Raw genomic sequence first — 16762 nt, forward strand, 5'->3', positions numbered from 1 at the left:
TCCGTATCTTCTCAAAATTTGAATTTTTTATTCTGTTATTTCGGAATCAAAAACAAATACCCGATACCTAAAAATAAAAAATTATTCAAATATTTTTATCCTGTCCTAAATATTATTATAAATTATTTTTCTATCCACATTCATCGTAATCTAAAAAGTCACTTTTTCGAGGATGAATTTAGGTACTAATTTTGTTTTAAATCAAAGTTTTAAATCATTAAATAAACTGCTAGCAGCCGGAAAATATGATGAAGCAGAGGCTAAACTCGAAGATATATCGAATTCGCTTTCTACTTCAGATTTTGATCCAAAAAACAAAAAAGGTACCTTGTCTCTTCTTTTAAACAATTGTCTCCCATTAACATCTCACGAAAATCTCAAAATACGCTTACATGCACAGAATATTCTTAACCATTGGTCTTCACTTGTAACATCATTTTTGCCTAAGGTACTTATTGATGCTTTTGCTAATATTGATGCGTCCCAACTCAAATCCGAAGCGCACGCGGCTATATTTACCTTCTTTACTCATGCTTTGCGCTGTCTTCAACACGATAATCGTCTTGAATATCTCGGCATTCTTCATTCTCTGTTGCTTTCATCAAAACCGGACCTACTTGTTGGAATATCAATTAATATTTGGTCTTTGTTGAGAGAAACCTTGACGATTTCAAATATAATTTCAATTTTACCAGTTTTAATGAATTCTCCGCTTGCAGAAGAAGTAGCATTCCTCTGTGAGAAGTCACCCGACCCTCTTTACAATACAATTCTTGCAAAAGCAAATTTTGAATTTATTAAACAAACATTACAATACTGGCCGTTAACAAAGCACGTAGATTTATCTATATTAGCACCGCGTTTGATTACAGCCTTTGAAAGCAAGAATTCATCAGAAATTTCCACTGCAATCGAAATTTTAACTCAATTAGTACAAAGAGTCAACAAACTATCCGAACTTGACTACAAAGAGCAATGGGGACAATTAATAACTCATTGTCAAAAGCTTTGGGAGGGATCTGCAACGATTGCTCAAAAAGCAGCGTTAATTGACCTTCTTTCTGCAGTATCCTTCATTCCGAACTCACATCTCGAGAGTTTACTCATCTTTGACGAGAGTATTCCAACACCAATCAAAATTTCAATCATAAAACTTTGTTCTCACTTCATTCGCGACGGCAAGATACCTAAAGGACTCTTTAAGTTCATAGAGGACCAGCTCGCACAACGAGATCCCCTTATTTTCGTAGCAATTCTCGATTTTCTCGCAATATCATTTAATGATCTCCACAAATTATCACCACAGCGCACAGAAAACATCTTAAACCACGCTCTTACACCATTATCACAATACTTTGTTGAGCAAATTTCAATTCTTCACCTTTTACAGTCAATAGATTACAAAACTACAGGAGTTAAGATAGATATCGTCTCAATACTGCTTAATTTCCTCAATAACCCGCATCCTTCTTTGATCCCTGAGCTCAAAAAGACAGTACAAGATTTAAATATCAACTTACCGCTGACACAACTCGATTGGATTGGAAGTGGAACGATGATTCTGCAGGTTATATCCAAATGTGACCCTTCTTTCATCAACGAACTGATCGAATCTGGAATTGTTACTCCATCATCGTATTCTTCAGCGGTAGAGATCATTATTAACAACCTTCCTACAGACAAAACTGCCTGGATTTTCGCACAGAGGGCTCTGTATGTCGTAGGAAAGGCTTTATCCGTAATTGGTCAAGATTATATCGTAAAACTTAACAATTTATTCTCGAAAGAGTGGAGATGCATCACTGAACCAATACCAGAATTGGTAAAGGTCATCAATAAGAACCTCAAACAAACTGTTTTCGGAAGTATTTTATTATCTTCTCTACAACTGTTTGTAAGAGGCATGGAATACGGTGAATATCACTTCCAAGACATAGAAACAATGTATTCCATAGCTATTGATATCGCTCCAGCTTTCTGTGACGAAGCTTGCAAGATTGCAGTTTTTATGCACCATACTTTTAGAGCTTCTAAAGATAATGGCGACAAAAAGAAAGAGAAGAGAATGATTGAACTTGTTACTAAGTTCTTTTTTCAAATGCTGCCGTTCGATTGGTCGAAAGAAATTACAGAAGCCGCATTAAACTGTATAACTCGACAAGACGTTATCAAATACCTTCCAAACCATGTAATAGAGAGTTGCCTTACTTCCCCGGATATTCTTCAATGGTATTTGGGTGAAAATCCTAAGGAAATGCCCCCTATTTCCCCTGTTTTCATTCAAATCGACGATAAAGACGATAAAACTCATAATTACATCACACGGTGTATCAAAGAATTACCATTTAATGAATGGAAATTAACTGATTATTCCGGAAAAAAGATCGAAAAAATGCAAGGAATAGTTGTTCCGAGTTACGACCAATTGGATTATCAGCATCGTAAGCTTGTAGATCAGTATCCTGCCAGTTTTGTAATCCAGCAGCAGAAGAAAGAGCGTAAGGATATCGATTTCAAGCTAGATGTCACTTTAAATGTCCAAAAAGAATTTAAAGGCGAATTTAAGGGGTATGAATCGCAAGAAGCCATTCTCAAAGGAGAGACATGCGAATTTAATTGCTCATTCAACCCATACCCACATGAAGAAAAGCCTTCTTTAGTCTCTTTGGTCAACTTCTTGTGGTTCTCATCTAGAAAAGTGACACAAGAAGACTTTACAACTATTGAAAATTCTTTATTACCATTTGCAAGTCGTCCACGTGTTGCAGCCTCATTTATGTCATATGCATTGAGGCACAACATGCCAATAAAGGCATCAGAATGGGCTTCTTTAGTCAGATTGGACGCCAGAAGTGATTCTGATCTTATTGCCTTCGGATGCTTGACTTTGCTTGGAAATAAAGATGCATCAGAACCAGAGAAGCTTCTCCGAAAGGATATTTCCCAGTTATTGGGTCTTAACTACGATGATGCAACAGAATTTGCAATTAAAGCTTGTTTACTCGATAGCGCGAAAAGATTTGCTGCCGATGCGATTCTCTGTAGTGAAAGAGAACGATTCGCTGATGTTCCATCCAGCCAAATCGTCATGAAAGACAAAGAAACAATAGTTGAAAAATTTGATGAAATTATGTCACTTTTCCAGTCACCTTTTGCTTCTTCTTCCATGTTAGCCATATCGTCCATGTTGTTTGAGCATCAGATTGACTCTCCATATGTCAACTTTGATGTTCCTCCCAATATTCCTAACGTCGGATTCCTTTATAAACCGAGAGTTGGAGTATCCAAGCCACAACAAGACGAATTAGCACTGAATGCAGCTGAAAAGTTCGTCAATGCATTCTCTGATGAGAATTCTTCAGACGAATTCCTTCCAAACATCATTGCTGCTTCAAAATTATCTGATGATCAGGTTTCTAAGTTCGTTCAGTCGATAAATAGGATAGGAAAGTCTCACAGATTGTCTTGCTTGAGGATTGCCGTCAATCCTTTCGAAGAAAACGCTGAAGATGATCTGAAATTATTGGAAATTCTTCCGCCAAGCTATTCTCGTGAAGTATTGGTTAATTTCATCAGAGCAAGCACGTTGTCTTATGCAAATAAGGACCATATCAAGAAATTGACGAAGAAAATAAAACCAATTTTCACAGAATTGCTTCCAAGTGGCGGATCCAAGATCAAAAGAGACATCGGATGCAAGAGATTAAAGGCATTCGAAGAAGCAGGAGCGTTCTGCGATCCTTTGATACCTTCTATGTTCGAATTCGCAAAAGAAGCAATGCAGAAGTGCGAAACACATACTTTGGTATCTATTCCAAGGATTCTCATGCATACGAAGCAAGAATTGTCGATTCTTTTCGATAAATCTGGAAATAAATCTGAGATATCACCTCAAACTCCAACGAAATCGAATGATTCCGACAAATCACCATCTAAAACAGAAGATACATCAACTGAATCCCCTCAAAACTCTCCTCAAAAACCAAATCAAGAAAATTCCGAAGAAAAAATTGCAGAAAATGAAGAAGAAAAGCCAAAAGAAGCCGAAATCAATGAAGAACAAACTGTTAACGAAGAAGTTAACGAAGAAACTACAGAAAATAAAGAAGAAATTCCCGAAGAAGAGAAAATCGAAATAAATTCTTATCAGGAGTTCTCCAAATTGGCTTTAAGCATTGCCGTTTCAAAGTACAGATACATGTTTACTGTAACAGCCCTTGTTAAAGCTCTTAGAGAGAAATTAACCGAAGATGAGCTTTATGAAGCAGTAATTTCCAAGAAATTATATCAGAGAAGGAATATTGCTGCTATTTATATCATTTGCATCCTTAGTTTCCCATCAAAGAAGAAAGAATTTTCTGAATTAGTTACATCTTCTATTTTGAATGAAGCTTTGGCCTGTGAAAACAAGACACAGGGCTTAAACATCATCCTTCAGCATAATATCGATGAAGAAATCCCAGAAGAGGAAGAAGAATCCGAAGAAGAAGAAAAGAAGGAAGAAACTCAACAACCGCCAGAAAATACTAACGATGAGACACAAAAAATTGAAGAAAATGATAAAAAAGAAAAAGAAAATTCCGATGAAGATTCGGATATAGCTATTAAGAACTATTAAAGTTCTATTTATATGTTTTATGTAATCAACAATTTTATATTAAATGCTTTTGTTTTATTTTTTTATTTAATCAAAAAAATTATTTTTCATCAAAAATTATTAAAAAAATAGATTTGGAAGTGTAATTATATCTTCTTGGATCATGGAAAACTCTCCTGAAATGCTTTGGTAATTTGTGTCATTATATAAAAAAATAAAAATTCGATTCGAATTAATAGTTGTTAATATTGATAAGATGAATTTATCTACTTATGTATTACTTCATAACATCATATCTATCCAAAATGAAGTCAATTAAGATAAAAAAAAACAATACTAATCAATTTTTGGATTACACTAGTTGTATACCGCTTAAATATTATATACAATATTACTTTATCATCCTAAATTCTGAAACTCTTTTTGTAATCATAAAGAATATCAAATTGCAAGTTAAAACTAATATTTAGATATTCGTTTTTCAATTGATTGTAAACTAAAACGAGAACCTTGCTTAGATTACTCGTTTTTGCAGGCTCTTTATCCAGAATGTCAATACAACATCGTGAATTTTAAAATTTAAGCTATTAATACCTATTAAAAGTTGTTTTGTGAATCATACTAGATAGTATCCAGGAATGATGCAAATTTTAGTTATCAGCCACACTCCATAAAAAAAATTGAATAAAATAATTGAGAAAATTCACAATTGTATTATAATGATTTCAATCATATTGTTTCAATAAATATTTTAATGAATGAATGAAAGAATTAAGATCATTAACCTTTAACCGTAATAAATTTTGCAAATTACCTCAGACTTTTCAGAGGATTGAGTTGCCACTCAATCCTCTGAAATAGTCTGTGGTAATTTTTAGTCTCTACACTATTTCAATATAAGCTCCATTTTTAAACAGTTTTTAAAAATCGAGCATTGAAAAGTGTGATGAGACTCTCATTTTTTTTAATAATGAAACATGCGGCATATACCATATATATATCAGAATTAACATTTAAAAAATATTTACTGTTGTGCGCTCTCAAAACTTTTTCAATCTTATGAATGGGTTTGTAAGAGAAAGATATATGATTATTGGAACACCCTATTATGGTCAACTTTCACCGTGATCTAATAAATGATGTGAAGTTTATTGATGACACATTTGTGAGTAATCAACAAATGAAATCATCCCTTCAAAAATTAATACTCACAAATAAATTTTGGATTTATTTTATTAACTATTATATTCTAAACAAGAAAAGATGATTTTAAATTTGAATTGATCCTCACAAAAATTCAATTTCCCATTATTTTTCTCATTTCATATTTCATTATCTATCAGAGTAGAATGATATTAGATTATTTGGCATCAATGACGACAATATCCTCAAAGGATTGCATTTATCTTCCATTTACAATCGCAGCTTTTGCAATCATGCGTGTCATGATCACGAACCATGTATTGAAACCACTTTCTTTATTAATTGAAGAGAAGAACAGATTCAAATTTGTACACCGTGGTTTTGATTGCCTTCACTACATCACATCTACAATCTTAGGTACTGCAGCATTTTCTCAGCGACCATATGGCCATTGCTCATTTTGGTTTGTTGGATGTGCTGACTATATCAAATGCACTGGTGATACAGTTATCTGTTCAGTCTTCGAGAAAGTTTATTACCTTTATTTTGCTTCATATTATCTTTCAGATGTCTTTTGGATTTGGACAACAAAAGATGTTGTAATGCTTGTCATGCATCACATTGTTTCAATCACAATGCTTGTTTCTTGCTTATTCGTTGCTCGCCACATGGTCGGATTTTGTGTCATGATTCTTTCCGACTGGGTCGACATTTTCTTGTACTCCGGAAAGGTTACAAACTATCTTGGATATAAGAAGCTATCAGATCTCTTGATGGTTTGCTTTGCAACAGCTTTCTTCTACTTCAGAATTTTTGGCTGCTCTCTCATCCTCAAGGCAGTCTTAACTACACATCTTGAGCAGCCACACCATCAATGGCTTTGGTTTGCTGCTAAGTCCGCTTTCGTTGGCCTCTGCTGCTGCAATTTAATTTGGGAATACCAAATTATAATGGCATTGAAGAGAATTTTCTTCAACAACGACAAGATTCATGATACTCGTTCCGACCGTGCTGACGGAAAAGTTCAGAAAAATTAATTTAGTTTTATATTTTGTAAGAACAATTGTTAGAAATTGCCCTTAAAAATTTATTCTATACTTAAATGTTGTTTTTATATTCTCCTTTTAGGTAGAAGCTGTGTTAAGAATGAATTTACTTTTATTTCAATTTGTGTTTATCAAGTTCTCATTTTGTTACTAAACGATTCATTCTTAACACAATGGCAAATATTGGGCCAATTCTATTAATGCTTTAGGAGAGATGGAAACATAATTCAAAAGTGTCATTGACTTGAAAGGCATAAGGCTCTATTCCACTTTTATTTTGTTATTTTGATAATACTACTATGCTATATAGCCTTTTGCATATATATGTCAACATTAACTCATCACCACATATTGTTCTTCTAATTTGAACTATCTTCATATAATACATTGTGCCTACATTCTGATTTTCTATCAGATATTGGTTCCTAAAAAAACAATGATTTATTGAAATTTAAAGGAGTAAGCATTATGGCTCTCATTACTTATAGATTCAAAAATACATAATCGACAATCAAAAATCTGTCTCCAAAATTTAGTGTTTCAAAATTCTGTCTCCAAAAATTTTGATGATCATTTTCGTATGGAAAAAGTGGCAAAATTATCATTTTCGTTTTTTTAAACACTTGAATGGAGCCCCAATATATATATGATGAGCTTATGACTTTATATAGAGATTATGTCAATATAATGAATTCATTGTACAGACTTAAGACTTTCAATGACAATGAAATCGAAAAAATTTACAATGATATTAAATTTAAATTGATTGAAACAAACATAATATCACCTTCTCAGATTTTACCAATTATTAAAACTGCTGCAAAATCCAACAACTACTATTTCAGGTCGTATTGGACATTATTTAAAAAGGTTATTGAAGAATATCAGCTTAAACAAGCCAAACATATTGGATATATTTTCGATTACTTTGTTTTTAAAGAGTATGGATTTTTGTTAGACGAAAAGCACAAAAAGTACAGATCTTCTTACAAAACAAACAATTACAGTTTGGATGTTCACAATGAATACACAATTTTCAGATCAATTATGGATGATGACATAAAGTCATTCATATCTCATATTAAACACAATGATGATAATGTAGTTATTTCATGTAGATCAAATTTCTATATATCCTATAAACATTTATCATTACTAGAATTATGCTGTTATTATGGCTCTGTTAATTGTTTCAAGTTTTTGAGGGAAGAGTTCAAATTTGAAATCAATCATATTTGTTGTCAATTTTCTTTTTTAGGTGGGAATCCAGATATCATCGCTGAGTGTGTAAAGAAATTGGGATGGGACTTCACATATAGGATAATGGAACATGCAATAATTTCACATAACGTTGATTTTTATACATTTTTGAAGAATGAGTACAATATAAAAATTGTACTAGAATATTGCACTAAATATAATAATCTTCAAGCTTTCATAATTAATTTGGATCAAACTCGTGATTATAATCAATGCTTATTTTATTCATACTGTTTTAATAATCTGAATCTGTATGAATATTTACTTAACCATGGAGCAAATATCAATGCAAAAAATCGATGTGATGAAACAGTCTTACATGTTGTAACAAAGGAGAATAATAAAAAAATGGTAAAATATCTCCTTTCTCATGGCGCAGACCCTGATATTCAAGATAAAACCCGTTCTACGCCTTTTCATTATGCCGTAGAAAAAAATGATACAGAATTAGTAGAATTGTTTTTTTACATGGTGCACACGTTGGATTTTTCGACGATTTTGGAAATACACCAATTCATAAGTCAATAGAAAATAACAACACTAAAATTACAAAACTGTTTGTTTCACATGGTGTCAATTTGAGCACAAAAAACTATAGAGAAGAAACAGTTCTTCATATTTCAACGAGGTGCCAAAATAAAGAACTAGTAGAACTCTTCATTTCAAAAGGATTTAAAGTTAATGATCAAAATACTTCAGGAGAAACACCTCTTATGATTGCAGCACAGGTCAATAATAAAGATATTTTAGAATATTTGATTTCATGTGGTTCATCAATCAACATTAAAGATTCTCAAGGATCAACAGCCTTACATATGGCGGCGAAATGGAATAACAAAGAAATTTTAGAACTTTTATTATCTCATGGTGCAAAAGTCAACATTGCAAATAGATATGGAGAAACACCTCTTCATATTGCAGCAAAATGGTCTGCCAAAGAAAGTTTGAAACTTTTACTTACCAATGGTGCAAAAATCACCTTAAAAAATAAACAGAATGAAACGGGTTTTACAATTTTAGCAAAATCCAAAAATATCGAATTAATGGAAATATTTATTACGCATAGTAAGGCCCTCAAGAAGCTTCGTGAGGAAGTAAAAGCTGCTTATTTTGCTGCTGTCAATACAAATAATATTGAAATAGTAAATGGTTTCATTTCTGTTGGTTTTGATCTCAATTCAAAAGATTTAGATGGTAACACTGCCCTTCATATTGCAGCTAAATCTAATTATATTGAATTAGTCAATTTGCTAATTTTGTATGGAATAAAAATCAATGCAAAGAACAATGACTCAGAAACTGCTCTTCATCTTGCCGCTAGGAGGAAGAATATGGAAATAGTAGAAATCCTTGTTTCGAACGGTGCAAAAGATAATATAAAAAACAAATACGGGAATACTCCTCAGAAATTAATGCTGCCAAAAATTGAATAACTAAGAGTAATATGACCATTTCCTTTTTCTTTATTAATAATATTACACTTTCTTACAATTGATTTTGTTTAGAGAGTTGATTTTTTTCTCATTGTTTGAACATTAGATTAGATAAATAAAAACAATAATAACAATTGTCATTCTCAAAAATATTTGAATTGTCACTTTTACGGATTCATATAAAATATAAAAAATAAAATTTGGATCACAACCAATAGGAAAATAATAATATTGGATGAAAATTGCTAAGTAATATTGATGCAACCCACATCACTTGCAGTACATTCGCTTATCTTACATCAGCAAGTGATGGCGGAAGCATTTGTATTAAACAGTTTAACAAACCGATCGAAATCGATCGATGCCTCTTTTATAATAGCTCTGCTGCATCGCAGGGCGGGGCTGTGTATTTATACCAAAGTTCAACCAATTTTTCATCTAATTGTTTTTTCGGGTGTTCATGCAATTCAAAAGCTAATGCGAAATTCGGAAATGCAATGTATATATATCAATCGCAATCAAATCTGAATGAGTCCTCTTTTATTTCATGCTCTCCGGATTTTACAAAATATTCCGATAGTTGTGTTTGTATGAGTGGAGAGAAATCCATTTCAATTTCTTGTAATGGCACCCAAAACTATGGTAAAGAAGGCTCAGGCCTTGTATCCATTTATGATGGTAAGAATGGAACTTTTGTAAAATTTAATATAGTTTACAAGTGCTTTGATTGGTTTTTCATCGAATTTATTCGAACAAATTATAGTGCATCATTTTGTGAGTTTGTTGATTCATCTGGTCAAGATTATTCTTTCTGTGTAGATTCTGCAAAAGCATTTTTTCCAAAATTGTTTATTTATTGATGCATTAAAAAAACCACCTATGCTAATTAGATGGCACGAATATCATTATGTGGATTGCATGTCAAATGAAGATAATCCAAGTTTTATTTATACAGAATGTAATATTTTGAGCTATCAAATAGCACTTTCATATCATTATAATGAATGCAAAATTAATTGTTCAGTTATGCTTGATAACAATCCAATTAATTTTAAATTGCTTTTAGTATTATATTCTCTAACTAATACTTCATCATAATGAACATTTGACAATCTATTATCTAAAGAAATTTATATAATTTGAGTCTGAATACGTGTAATTAAATTTTTGAATTTTCTTTAGGAAAAAAGAAATCAAAATAATTGAAGTTTTTATATACCTTTGGGTATTTCAAATATTATTGGAGTTTATTAAAAACAATCAAATAACAAAGTTTGCCTAATACTCAAGTATTTTGAATTCATTCTCAACAGCAAGTTATGATCATAGAATGTTAAAATTGGTCTTCATTTTATATACAATACAAACTTTTACAGATTTTTAATAAAATTTTGGCTCAAACCGTCAGATCAAAGGATGATAATTCATATTTCTAGTGCAATGAAAGATGCTACTTGTAAAATACAATTATTTATCATTTATAATAATGTCATTCTATTAAGAAAACCGTCGGAACAAGAGTTTGAGAGCAACTAATTTGATAAATAACCGATACGATTTTACAACATCTTTTTAAGCTTAATTTTAATCAATCATTGTAAATACAAATTAAACATTCTTTGGGATTACATTTTTATTTATTCAATATTTTTCTATTAGTTCATTATTTAGCATGCTTGGTGATGCTGTTATTGCTGATGAAACCAGAAAACTTACATATACTAGTTTGAGTATCAATGGTATCCAACAAGATACATTTCTCTCATTTACAATTAAGCAAGTGTTTACTAACAATACAGGTCAAAAAGCAGATATTATATATTTCATTCCCAGTGAACAGCAATTCTGTACATATGATCCTATGTTCATAGTTAATGGGAATGTAATCAAACCGAAACTACGACCTAAAGAGGAGGCCATGAAAGAGTTCAAAGAAGCAAAAGATTATGGATATATGGCAATGATTGGTGAATATGCCGGAAATGGTCTGGATTCATTCGGCTTGGGAAATATTGGCCCTAATTGTAAAGTTGAAATTAACCTGAAAATTACATTCTTGGCTGATATTAATGAAAATGGATACATTTACAAATTTCCTCTTACTCATAAATATCAAAAAGGTTCTGTAACAAATGATCTTCCAGAAAATTTCGAATTCACAATTAAAATCATGACAATGAAAGAGATAAAGAAACTAAATGTTACTGCAAAAGGTAATATGAAAATTATTGATAATCACAACGCAATATTTGAAACAAAAACAACCCCTCGTGATGATGCAATTATTATCGAAACTTCAATCAAAGATGAAGACAAGGGAATTGCTATTTCAAGTGATGGTTATATTGCCATTTCAACATATCCATATTTCGAAGGAAAAGTTGAAAATAATTCGGAATTTTATTTCTTAATTGATTGTTCTGGTTCAATGTATGGCTCACGCATTGAAAATGCAAAGTTTTGTTTGAATCTTCTGATTCACTCTTTACCAATCGATTCCAGATTTTCAATTATTAAATTTGGTACTTCATATGAAGAAATTTTCCCAATATGTGATTATACAAATAAAAATGTTAAAATAGCAATGAGACAGATAAAAGATTTAGACGCAGACATGGATGGTACTGATATTCTATCACCATTGGAGTATGTTTACACACAAACAACGAAAAATGGTTATCATAGAAAGATATTTTTATTGACAGATGGCCAAGTTCATAATTCAGATGTAATTTGTTCATTAGCTCAAGAAAAAAGAGACAATAACAGGATTTACGCAATTGGACTAGGATCTGGAGCTGATCCTGGCCTCATTAAGAATGTTTCCCTAAAAAGTTGGGGTAACTATGTTTTAATTGCTGATAAAGACAATATGAATGAAAAGGTCATTGAGTTGATGGAATCTTCCATTTCTCCATATTTGACTAATATTTCCATACAGAGTGAAAACACAGTGACAGAAATGTGGCCATCACCATGTCCACCTATATATTCAAGAAATCCTCAGAACTTTTTCATCAAATCTCCTTTCGTTGAGAACATTTTGATCAGTGGTTTTGTTGAAAAAGAAGAGATTTGTTTGACCATTCCAGTCTCCAAATGCAATGACAACTTAGGTTTGAAACAGTTGTTCAATCGATACATCCTCGATGATTATGAATCAAAAATATTAGATAGAGTTATTAACCGAATACCATACTTTTATTTGAGAGATATTCGTTCATATATTTCAGAAAGAGTTGACAGTGTTCTCAAAAACGAATGCGTCAAGTTATCAATAGAATCAGGTGTTCTTTGCTATTTCACATCTTATATTGGAGTTGGTTACCAATCAGATATTGACATGAGAATTAATTATGATGCATATATAAGGACACATTGTTTGTGCTCCATTGCCCCTGAACCACCAAATCTTAATCGTGGCTGTGTTAAATCTGGATCTCGCAAGCAATTTGAATTCGATATCAAAAAAGATGATACAAAACAAGATGAAAATAGTAAACACGGGATTATTTCTTACATTCTCTCATGGATAAGAAAAGCACCAAAAGAAATAAGTCCTGAAACTTTGATATCTAATCAAAATGTCGATGGGTCATGGGATAATTTTGATGATATGGATCCTAAGATCAAATCCAAATATGGAAACAATGTTGCTGCAACAGTTGCAGCAGTTTCATATATCCAAAAAGCGTTCAAAGATAACTTGACTGAATATTCTCTTATGATCAGGAAAGCTATGGCATTCCTCAAGAATATTGATAGCGAAGTTGATTGGAATGAAGTTATTAAGAACGCAAATTAAATCATCTGATTTTTATCTTTAATAATCTAATTTGATATAAATTAATTACTATAATTCTTCTTTACAAATTATTTTTAAATTTTATATGGAATTGAATCTGAAGGATATGATTATGTTGTAAACAGAAATTCATCAAAAGTGACACCTCAGAAAAACTAAAATATTGAATTTTTGGAACTTTTGATAGAGCACGTTTTTAAATATTAATTAAAGTAAATGTATATTTTGTAAAGATTCTTTTTAATAAAAAAATAAAATTTTGAAGAAGAACACAAAATCTTCTGAAAAATAATATCACATAAACTCATATTATTTTCTAATATATAACTATTTTATATAAAAATCAAATTCAATGATCTTAAAAGCGAAGGATAAACCTCAAAATTTACGAATATAATGAGTGGGAATATAATGCTTATCTATCATAAAACCATATGAAATATTAATTTTTGCTTTACGCCTATTCCCACTCATTATATTCGTAAATTTTGAGGTTTATCCTTCGCTTTTAAGATCATTGAATTTGATTTTTATATAAAATAGTTATATATTAGAAAATAATATGAGTTTATGTGATATTATTTTTCAGAAGATTTCATTCTATATGCCTATGAAAAGTACTCTCAAAACTAACTTTTTCCTAATTATAATTAAATCTAGAATATTGTATTATGCTTAGTATTATTTCATTTTTCTCATTCAATTTAGAATTTACAAATGTCAAAAAATTGAGAGCTGTCACTTTTGATGAATTTCTGTTTATTACAATTATTTATTTTAATTTACATGAATGTTATAACGTTTCCAAATTGGGAGGGTTCAAATTATCTGACGGGTTCAAATTGGGTTTTGAAGGAATTTGTAAATTCTATCGTACTAATTTGTGAGAATTGGAGGTTTTTTACATTGAAATATTTTTGTCATTGTGTCAAAAATAAAGTAGCCGATTGTAAAAATGGCTCAAAGGGATTTTATTGTTTTCGTGTGCATTTGAAAATTTATCATTAGATCGGCATCTGAACCCGTCAGCAATTTTTGAAAAATTTGGAAACGTTATAAAAAAAATTGTTTGTGTTAATACGTGTGCATTGGCTGTATTTTTGGCTTCCCAAATAATATATAATATTGTGTCTATTTTTTTGGATTTGTTGGTTTTTGATTGTCACTTTTTGCTCATAAAATATAAAGCAAATAAAATTCCATAGGGAAATAATGCTGGATAGAAATTGTTAAGTAATATTAAAATTACTCGTATTACTTGCAGTACCTTTGCTTTCCTTTCATCTGAAAGCAACGGCGGAAGCATTAATTATAAGCTTTCTCAAAAACCTATTGAAATTGAAAGATGTCTCTTTTATAATAGCTCCACTACGATGCAAGGTGGTGCTGTCTATTTAGAGCAGAGTTCGACTAGTTTTTCATCAAATTCATTTTTTGGTTGCTTGAGTAATACCAAAACTGATGGGCAATTTGGAAATGCGATGTTTATATACATGTCCCAGTCAAATCTGAACGAATCATCTTTCTTTTTTTGCGCTCCGGATTATTCTAAGTGTTCTGATAGCTGTGTTTGTATGAAAGAAGAGAAGAGTATATCAGTATCATGCAATGGAAGCAATAATTATGGATGTGGAGGCTCTGGACTTGTTTCTATTTATGATGCGGCTGATGGAACGTTCGTTAAATTTAATAAAGTTTGTCAGTGCTTTGATTGGTTTTTTATCGAATTTGTACGTTCAAACTATATTGCTTCGCATTGTGAGTTTGTTGATGCTTCAGGTCAAGATTATATCTTTTGCGTTGATTCTGCAATTGCAACATTCGAAAATTGTTCATTCTTAAACATTTATAATAAACCAATTTGGCAAATTGGAACAAACAAATATCATTATGTAAATTGTATTACAAATGAAAATTATCCAGATATGACAAATACTGAATACAATCAACCATATATTGGTTAGAGTTGAAGGAAACACAATTTTAGTAAGAGAAATGCAATTATAAAATGCATTGCTGTAAATTGTTGTTGTCGAATTAGATAATGTAATACTTTGTAACTGTTGACAATCTTTAAATAAACTATCTCTAACTATTACAACTTTTTCTGGAAGAACAACATCAACAAGTTTTGATTCTACGAAACAATATGATCCAATTGAAGAAACATTTTCATGAAAAGTAATGTTGGATAATCTACAACCTGCAAAGCAAGAAACGTCAATTTTTTGAACAAAACTTGGGACTACATAATTTCCTGTATACTTAGAAGTAACATAAATTAAAGTATCATTATTTGTTCCACCAAAAATTGATAATTTGTCTGATTTAAAGTTGGAATTCTCAGAATCAATTAGTATTTCATCTAGAAAAACTTTGTAGAAGCATGTACCTGATAATGAATTAACGTTTTTTGGAATGAAAATGGATGTTATTTTTGAACCAGAGAAAGCATTAGATCCAATTATTTCTAATTGAGATTCAGGATTAATTGTAATAGAGGAAAGAGATCCAGAAAATGCACCTCCATCTTGTCCAGTCCATCCATTTATCTTCACTACAGAATTTGGCAAAGTAATTGATGTCAAACCACACCAATCAAAACATCCGCTCCCAATTTCTCTCAGGTTAGGAGGAAGAGTTATTGACTGCAGTTTTTGACATAATCTAAATACAGAATTATTAAGATATGTTAATAAGGTACAATATTGCATATCAACAGTTTCTAGAGCGGATCGATAGAAACAGAAACTGCAAATGTTTTGGACTTTAGCTGCAGGAAAAAATGATAAAGATCTTATGTTGTCTCTGCATTTGGAGAATGGTCCACCAACATTGTCCGATGTAGTCCCAATTGTAATGACTTCTTTTGGAATAATGAGATCTCCTCTAAAATCATCAGGAGCACGGATGAGAACAGTTCCATCATCACTATATTCAATACCATTTTGAACACATAGTATAAAAAGTATCAATTAATCAATAAAAATTCATTTAAAAAAAAGTTAGAATTTTCAAATTAAACTGTGTAAACCTTTGAATTTATTTCAATTTTTGATAAAAAACGGGTAAGATAAGTAGAAATTGTAAAAGAATTGTGTGCAAGAACCTACTTTCGGTTGAATAAAGATTTATAGATAACAAAGCAATTTATTTTTCAGATTTGGGAAAGAGTTTATGTTTCTTATATGAATATTAACATATATGAATAACATGCAAATTCGTGTTTAAATGGAAGTAACACCTTGTTATGCTAGATGATATAAATAAAAACAATTAAATGATTACAATAAGGTGTAATCAAAGCATTATTAAGGTCTCAATTCGAAAATGATAAGATTAAATGGAATTGAAGAAAAATTATTCAGCATTTTCACATACTCAAGTCTTAAGACTTAAAACAACCTTTGTATTCAATTTTTCTTGAAATATATTCTTGAAATCTATTGATTTCATCTAATTACTCAGAAATTGATAA

At 31.1% G+C, this 16762-nt stretch overlaps 7 protein-coding genes across 7 annotated transcripts, besides 4 other annotated features; 6 read left to right on the forward strand and 1 right to left on the reverse strand.

The window, feature by feature from the left end:
* Window positions 1-112: 112 nt before the first annotated feature.
* Window positions 113-4688, forward strand: TVAGG3_0288330 (armadillo (ARM) repeat-containing protein family; the record flags this gene model as incomplete). The annotated part of the gene is made up of 1 exon (XM_001578832.1): window positions 173-4618. The coding sequence occupies one exon, from the start codon at window positions 173-175 to the stop codon at window positions 4616-4618; it is 4446 nt and encodes a 1481-aa protein (XP_001578882.1).
* A 1086-nt stretch (window positions 4689-5774) lies between these two features.
* On the forward strand, window positions 5775-6827 carry TVAGG3_0288340 (sphingosine N-acyltransferase protein; the record flags this gene model as incomplete). The annotated part of the gene is made up of 1 exon (XM_001578833.2): window positions 5947-6777. One exon carries the CDS (start codon window positions 5947-5949, stop codon window positions 6775-6777), a length of 831 nt encoding a protein of 276 aa, XP_001578883.1.
* Window positions 6828-7473: 646 nt separating this feature from the next.
* On the forward strand, window positions 7474-8574 carry TVAGG3_0288350 (protein ubiquitination; the record flags this gene model as incomplete). The annotated part of the gene is made up of 1 exon (XM_001578834.1): window positions 7474-8574. The coding sequence occupies one exon, from the start codon at window positions 7474-7476 to the stop codon at window positions 8572-8574; it is 1101 nt and encodes a 366-aa protein (XP_001578884.1).
* A 185-nt stretch (window positions 8575-8759) lies between these two features.
* Window positions 8760-9479, forward strand: TVAGG3_0288360 (Ankyrin repeat family; the record flags this gene model as incomplete). The annotated part of the gene is made up of 1 exon (XM_001578835.1): window positions 8760-9479. The coding sequence occupies one exon, from the start codon at window positions 8760-8762 to the stop codon at window positions 9477-9479; it is 720 nt and encodes a 239-aa protein (XP_001578885.1).
* A 1672-nt stretch (window positions 9480-11151) lies between these two features.
* Window positions 11152-13284, forward strand: TVAGG3_0288370 (von Willebrand factor A domain-containing protein 5A family; the record flags this gene model as incomplete). The annotated part of the gene is made up of 1 exon (XM_001578836.1): window positions 11152-13284. One exon carries the CDS (start codon window positions 11152-11154, stop codon window positions 13282-13284), a length of 2133 nt encoding a protein of 710 aa, XP_001578886.1.
* A 113-nt stretch (window positions 13285-13397) lies between these two features.
* Window positions 13398-13435: a mobile genetic element.
* Window positions 13398-13435: a terminal%2Cinverted (terminal inverted repeat of Banshee-A3 transposon ID:TVAGG3_0288380).
* A 577-nt stretch (window positions 13436-14012) lies between these two features.
* Window positions 14013-14049: a mobile genetic element.
* Window positions 14013-14049: a terminal%2Cinverted (terminal inverted repeat of Banshee-A3 transposon ID:TVAGG3_0288390).
* Window positions 14050-15122: 1073 nt separating this feature from the next.
* Window positions 15123-15998, reverse strand: TVAGG3_0288400 (ribonuclease inhibitor domain-containing protein; the record flags this gene model as incomplete). The annotated part of the gene is made up of 1 exon (XM_001578837.1): window positions 15123-15998. The coding sequence occupies one exon, from the start codon at window positions 15996-15998 to the stop codon at window positions 15123-15125; it is 876 nt and encodes a 291-aa protein (XP_001578887.1).
* A 43-nt stretch (window positions 15999-16041) lies between these two features.
* On the forward strand, window positions 16042-16221 carry TVAGG3_0288410 (uncharacterized protein; the record flags this gene model as incomplete). The annotated part of the gene is made up of 1 exon (XM_001578838.2): window positions 16042-16221. A coding segment is annotated over one exon (180 nt), but the record flags the coding sequence as incomplete, so codon positions are not given.
* Window positions 16222-16762: the final 541 nt, after the last annotated feature.

The sequence above is a fragment of the Trichomonas vaginalis genome, chromosome V (assembly GCF_026262505.1).
Source record: "Trichomonas vaginalis G3 chromosome V, whole genome shotgun sequence".
In the NCBI taxonomy this organism is placed as follows: Eukaryota; Parabasalia; order Trichomonadida; family Trichomonadidae; genus Trichomonas; species Trichomonas vaginalis.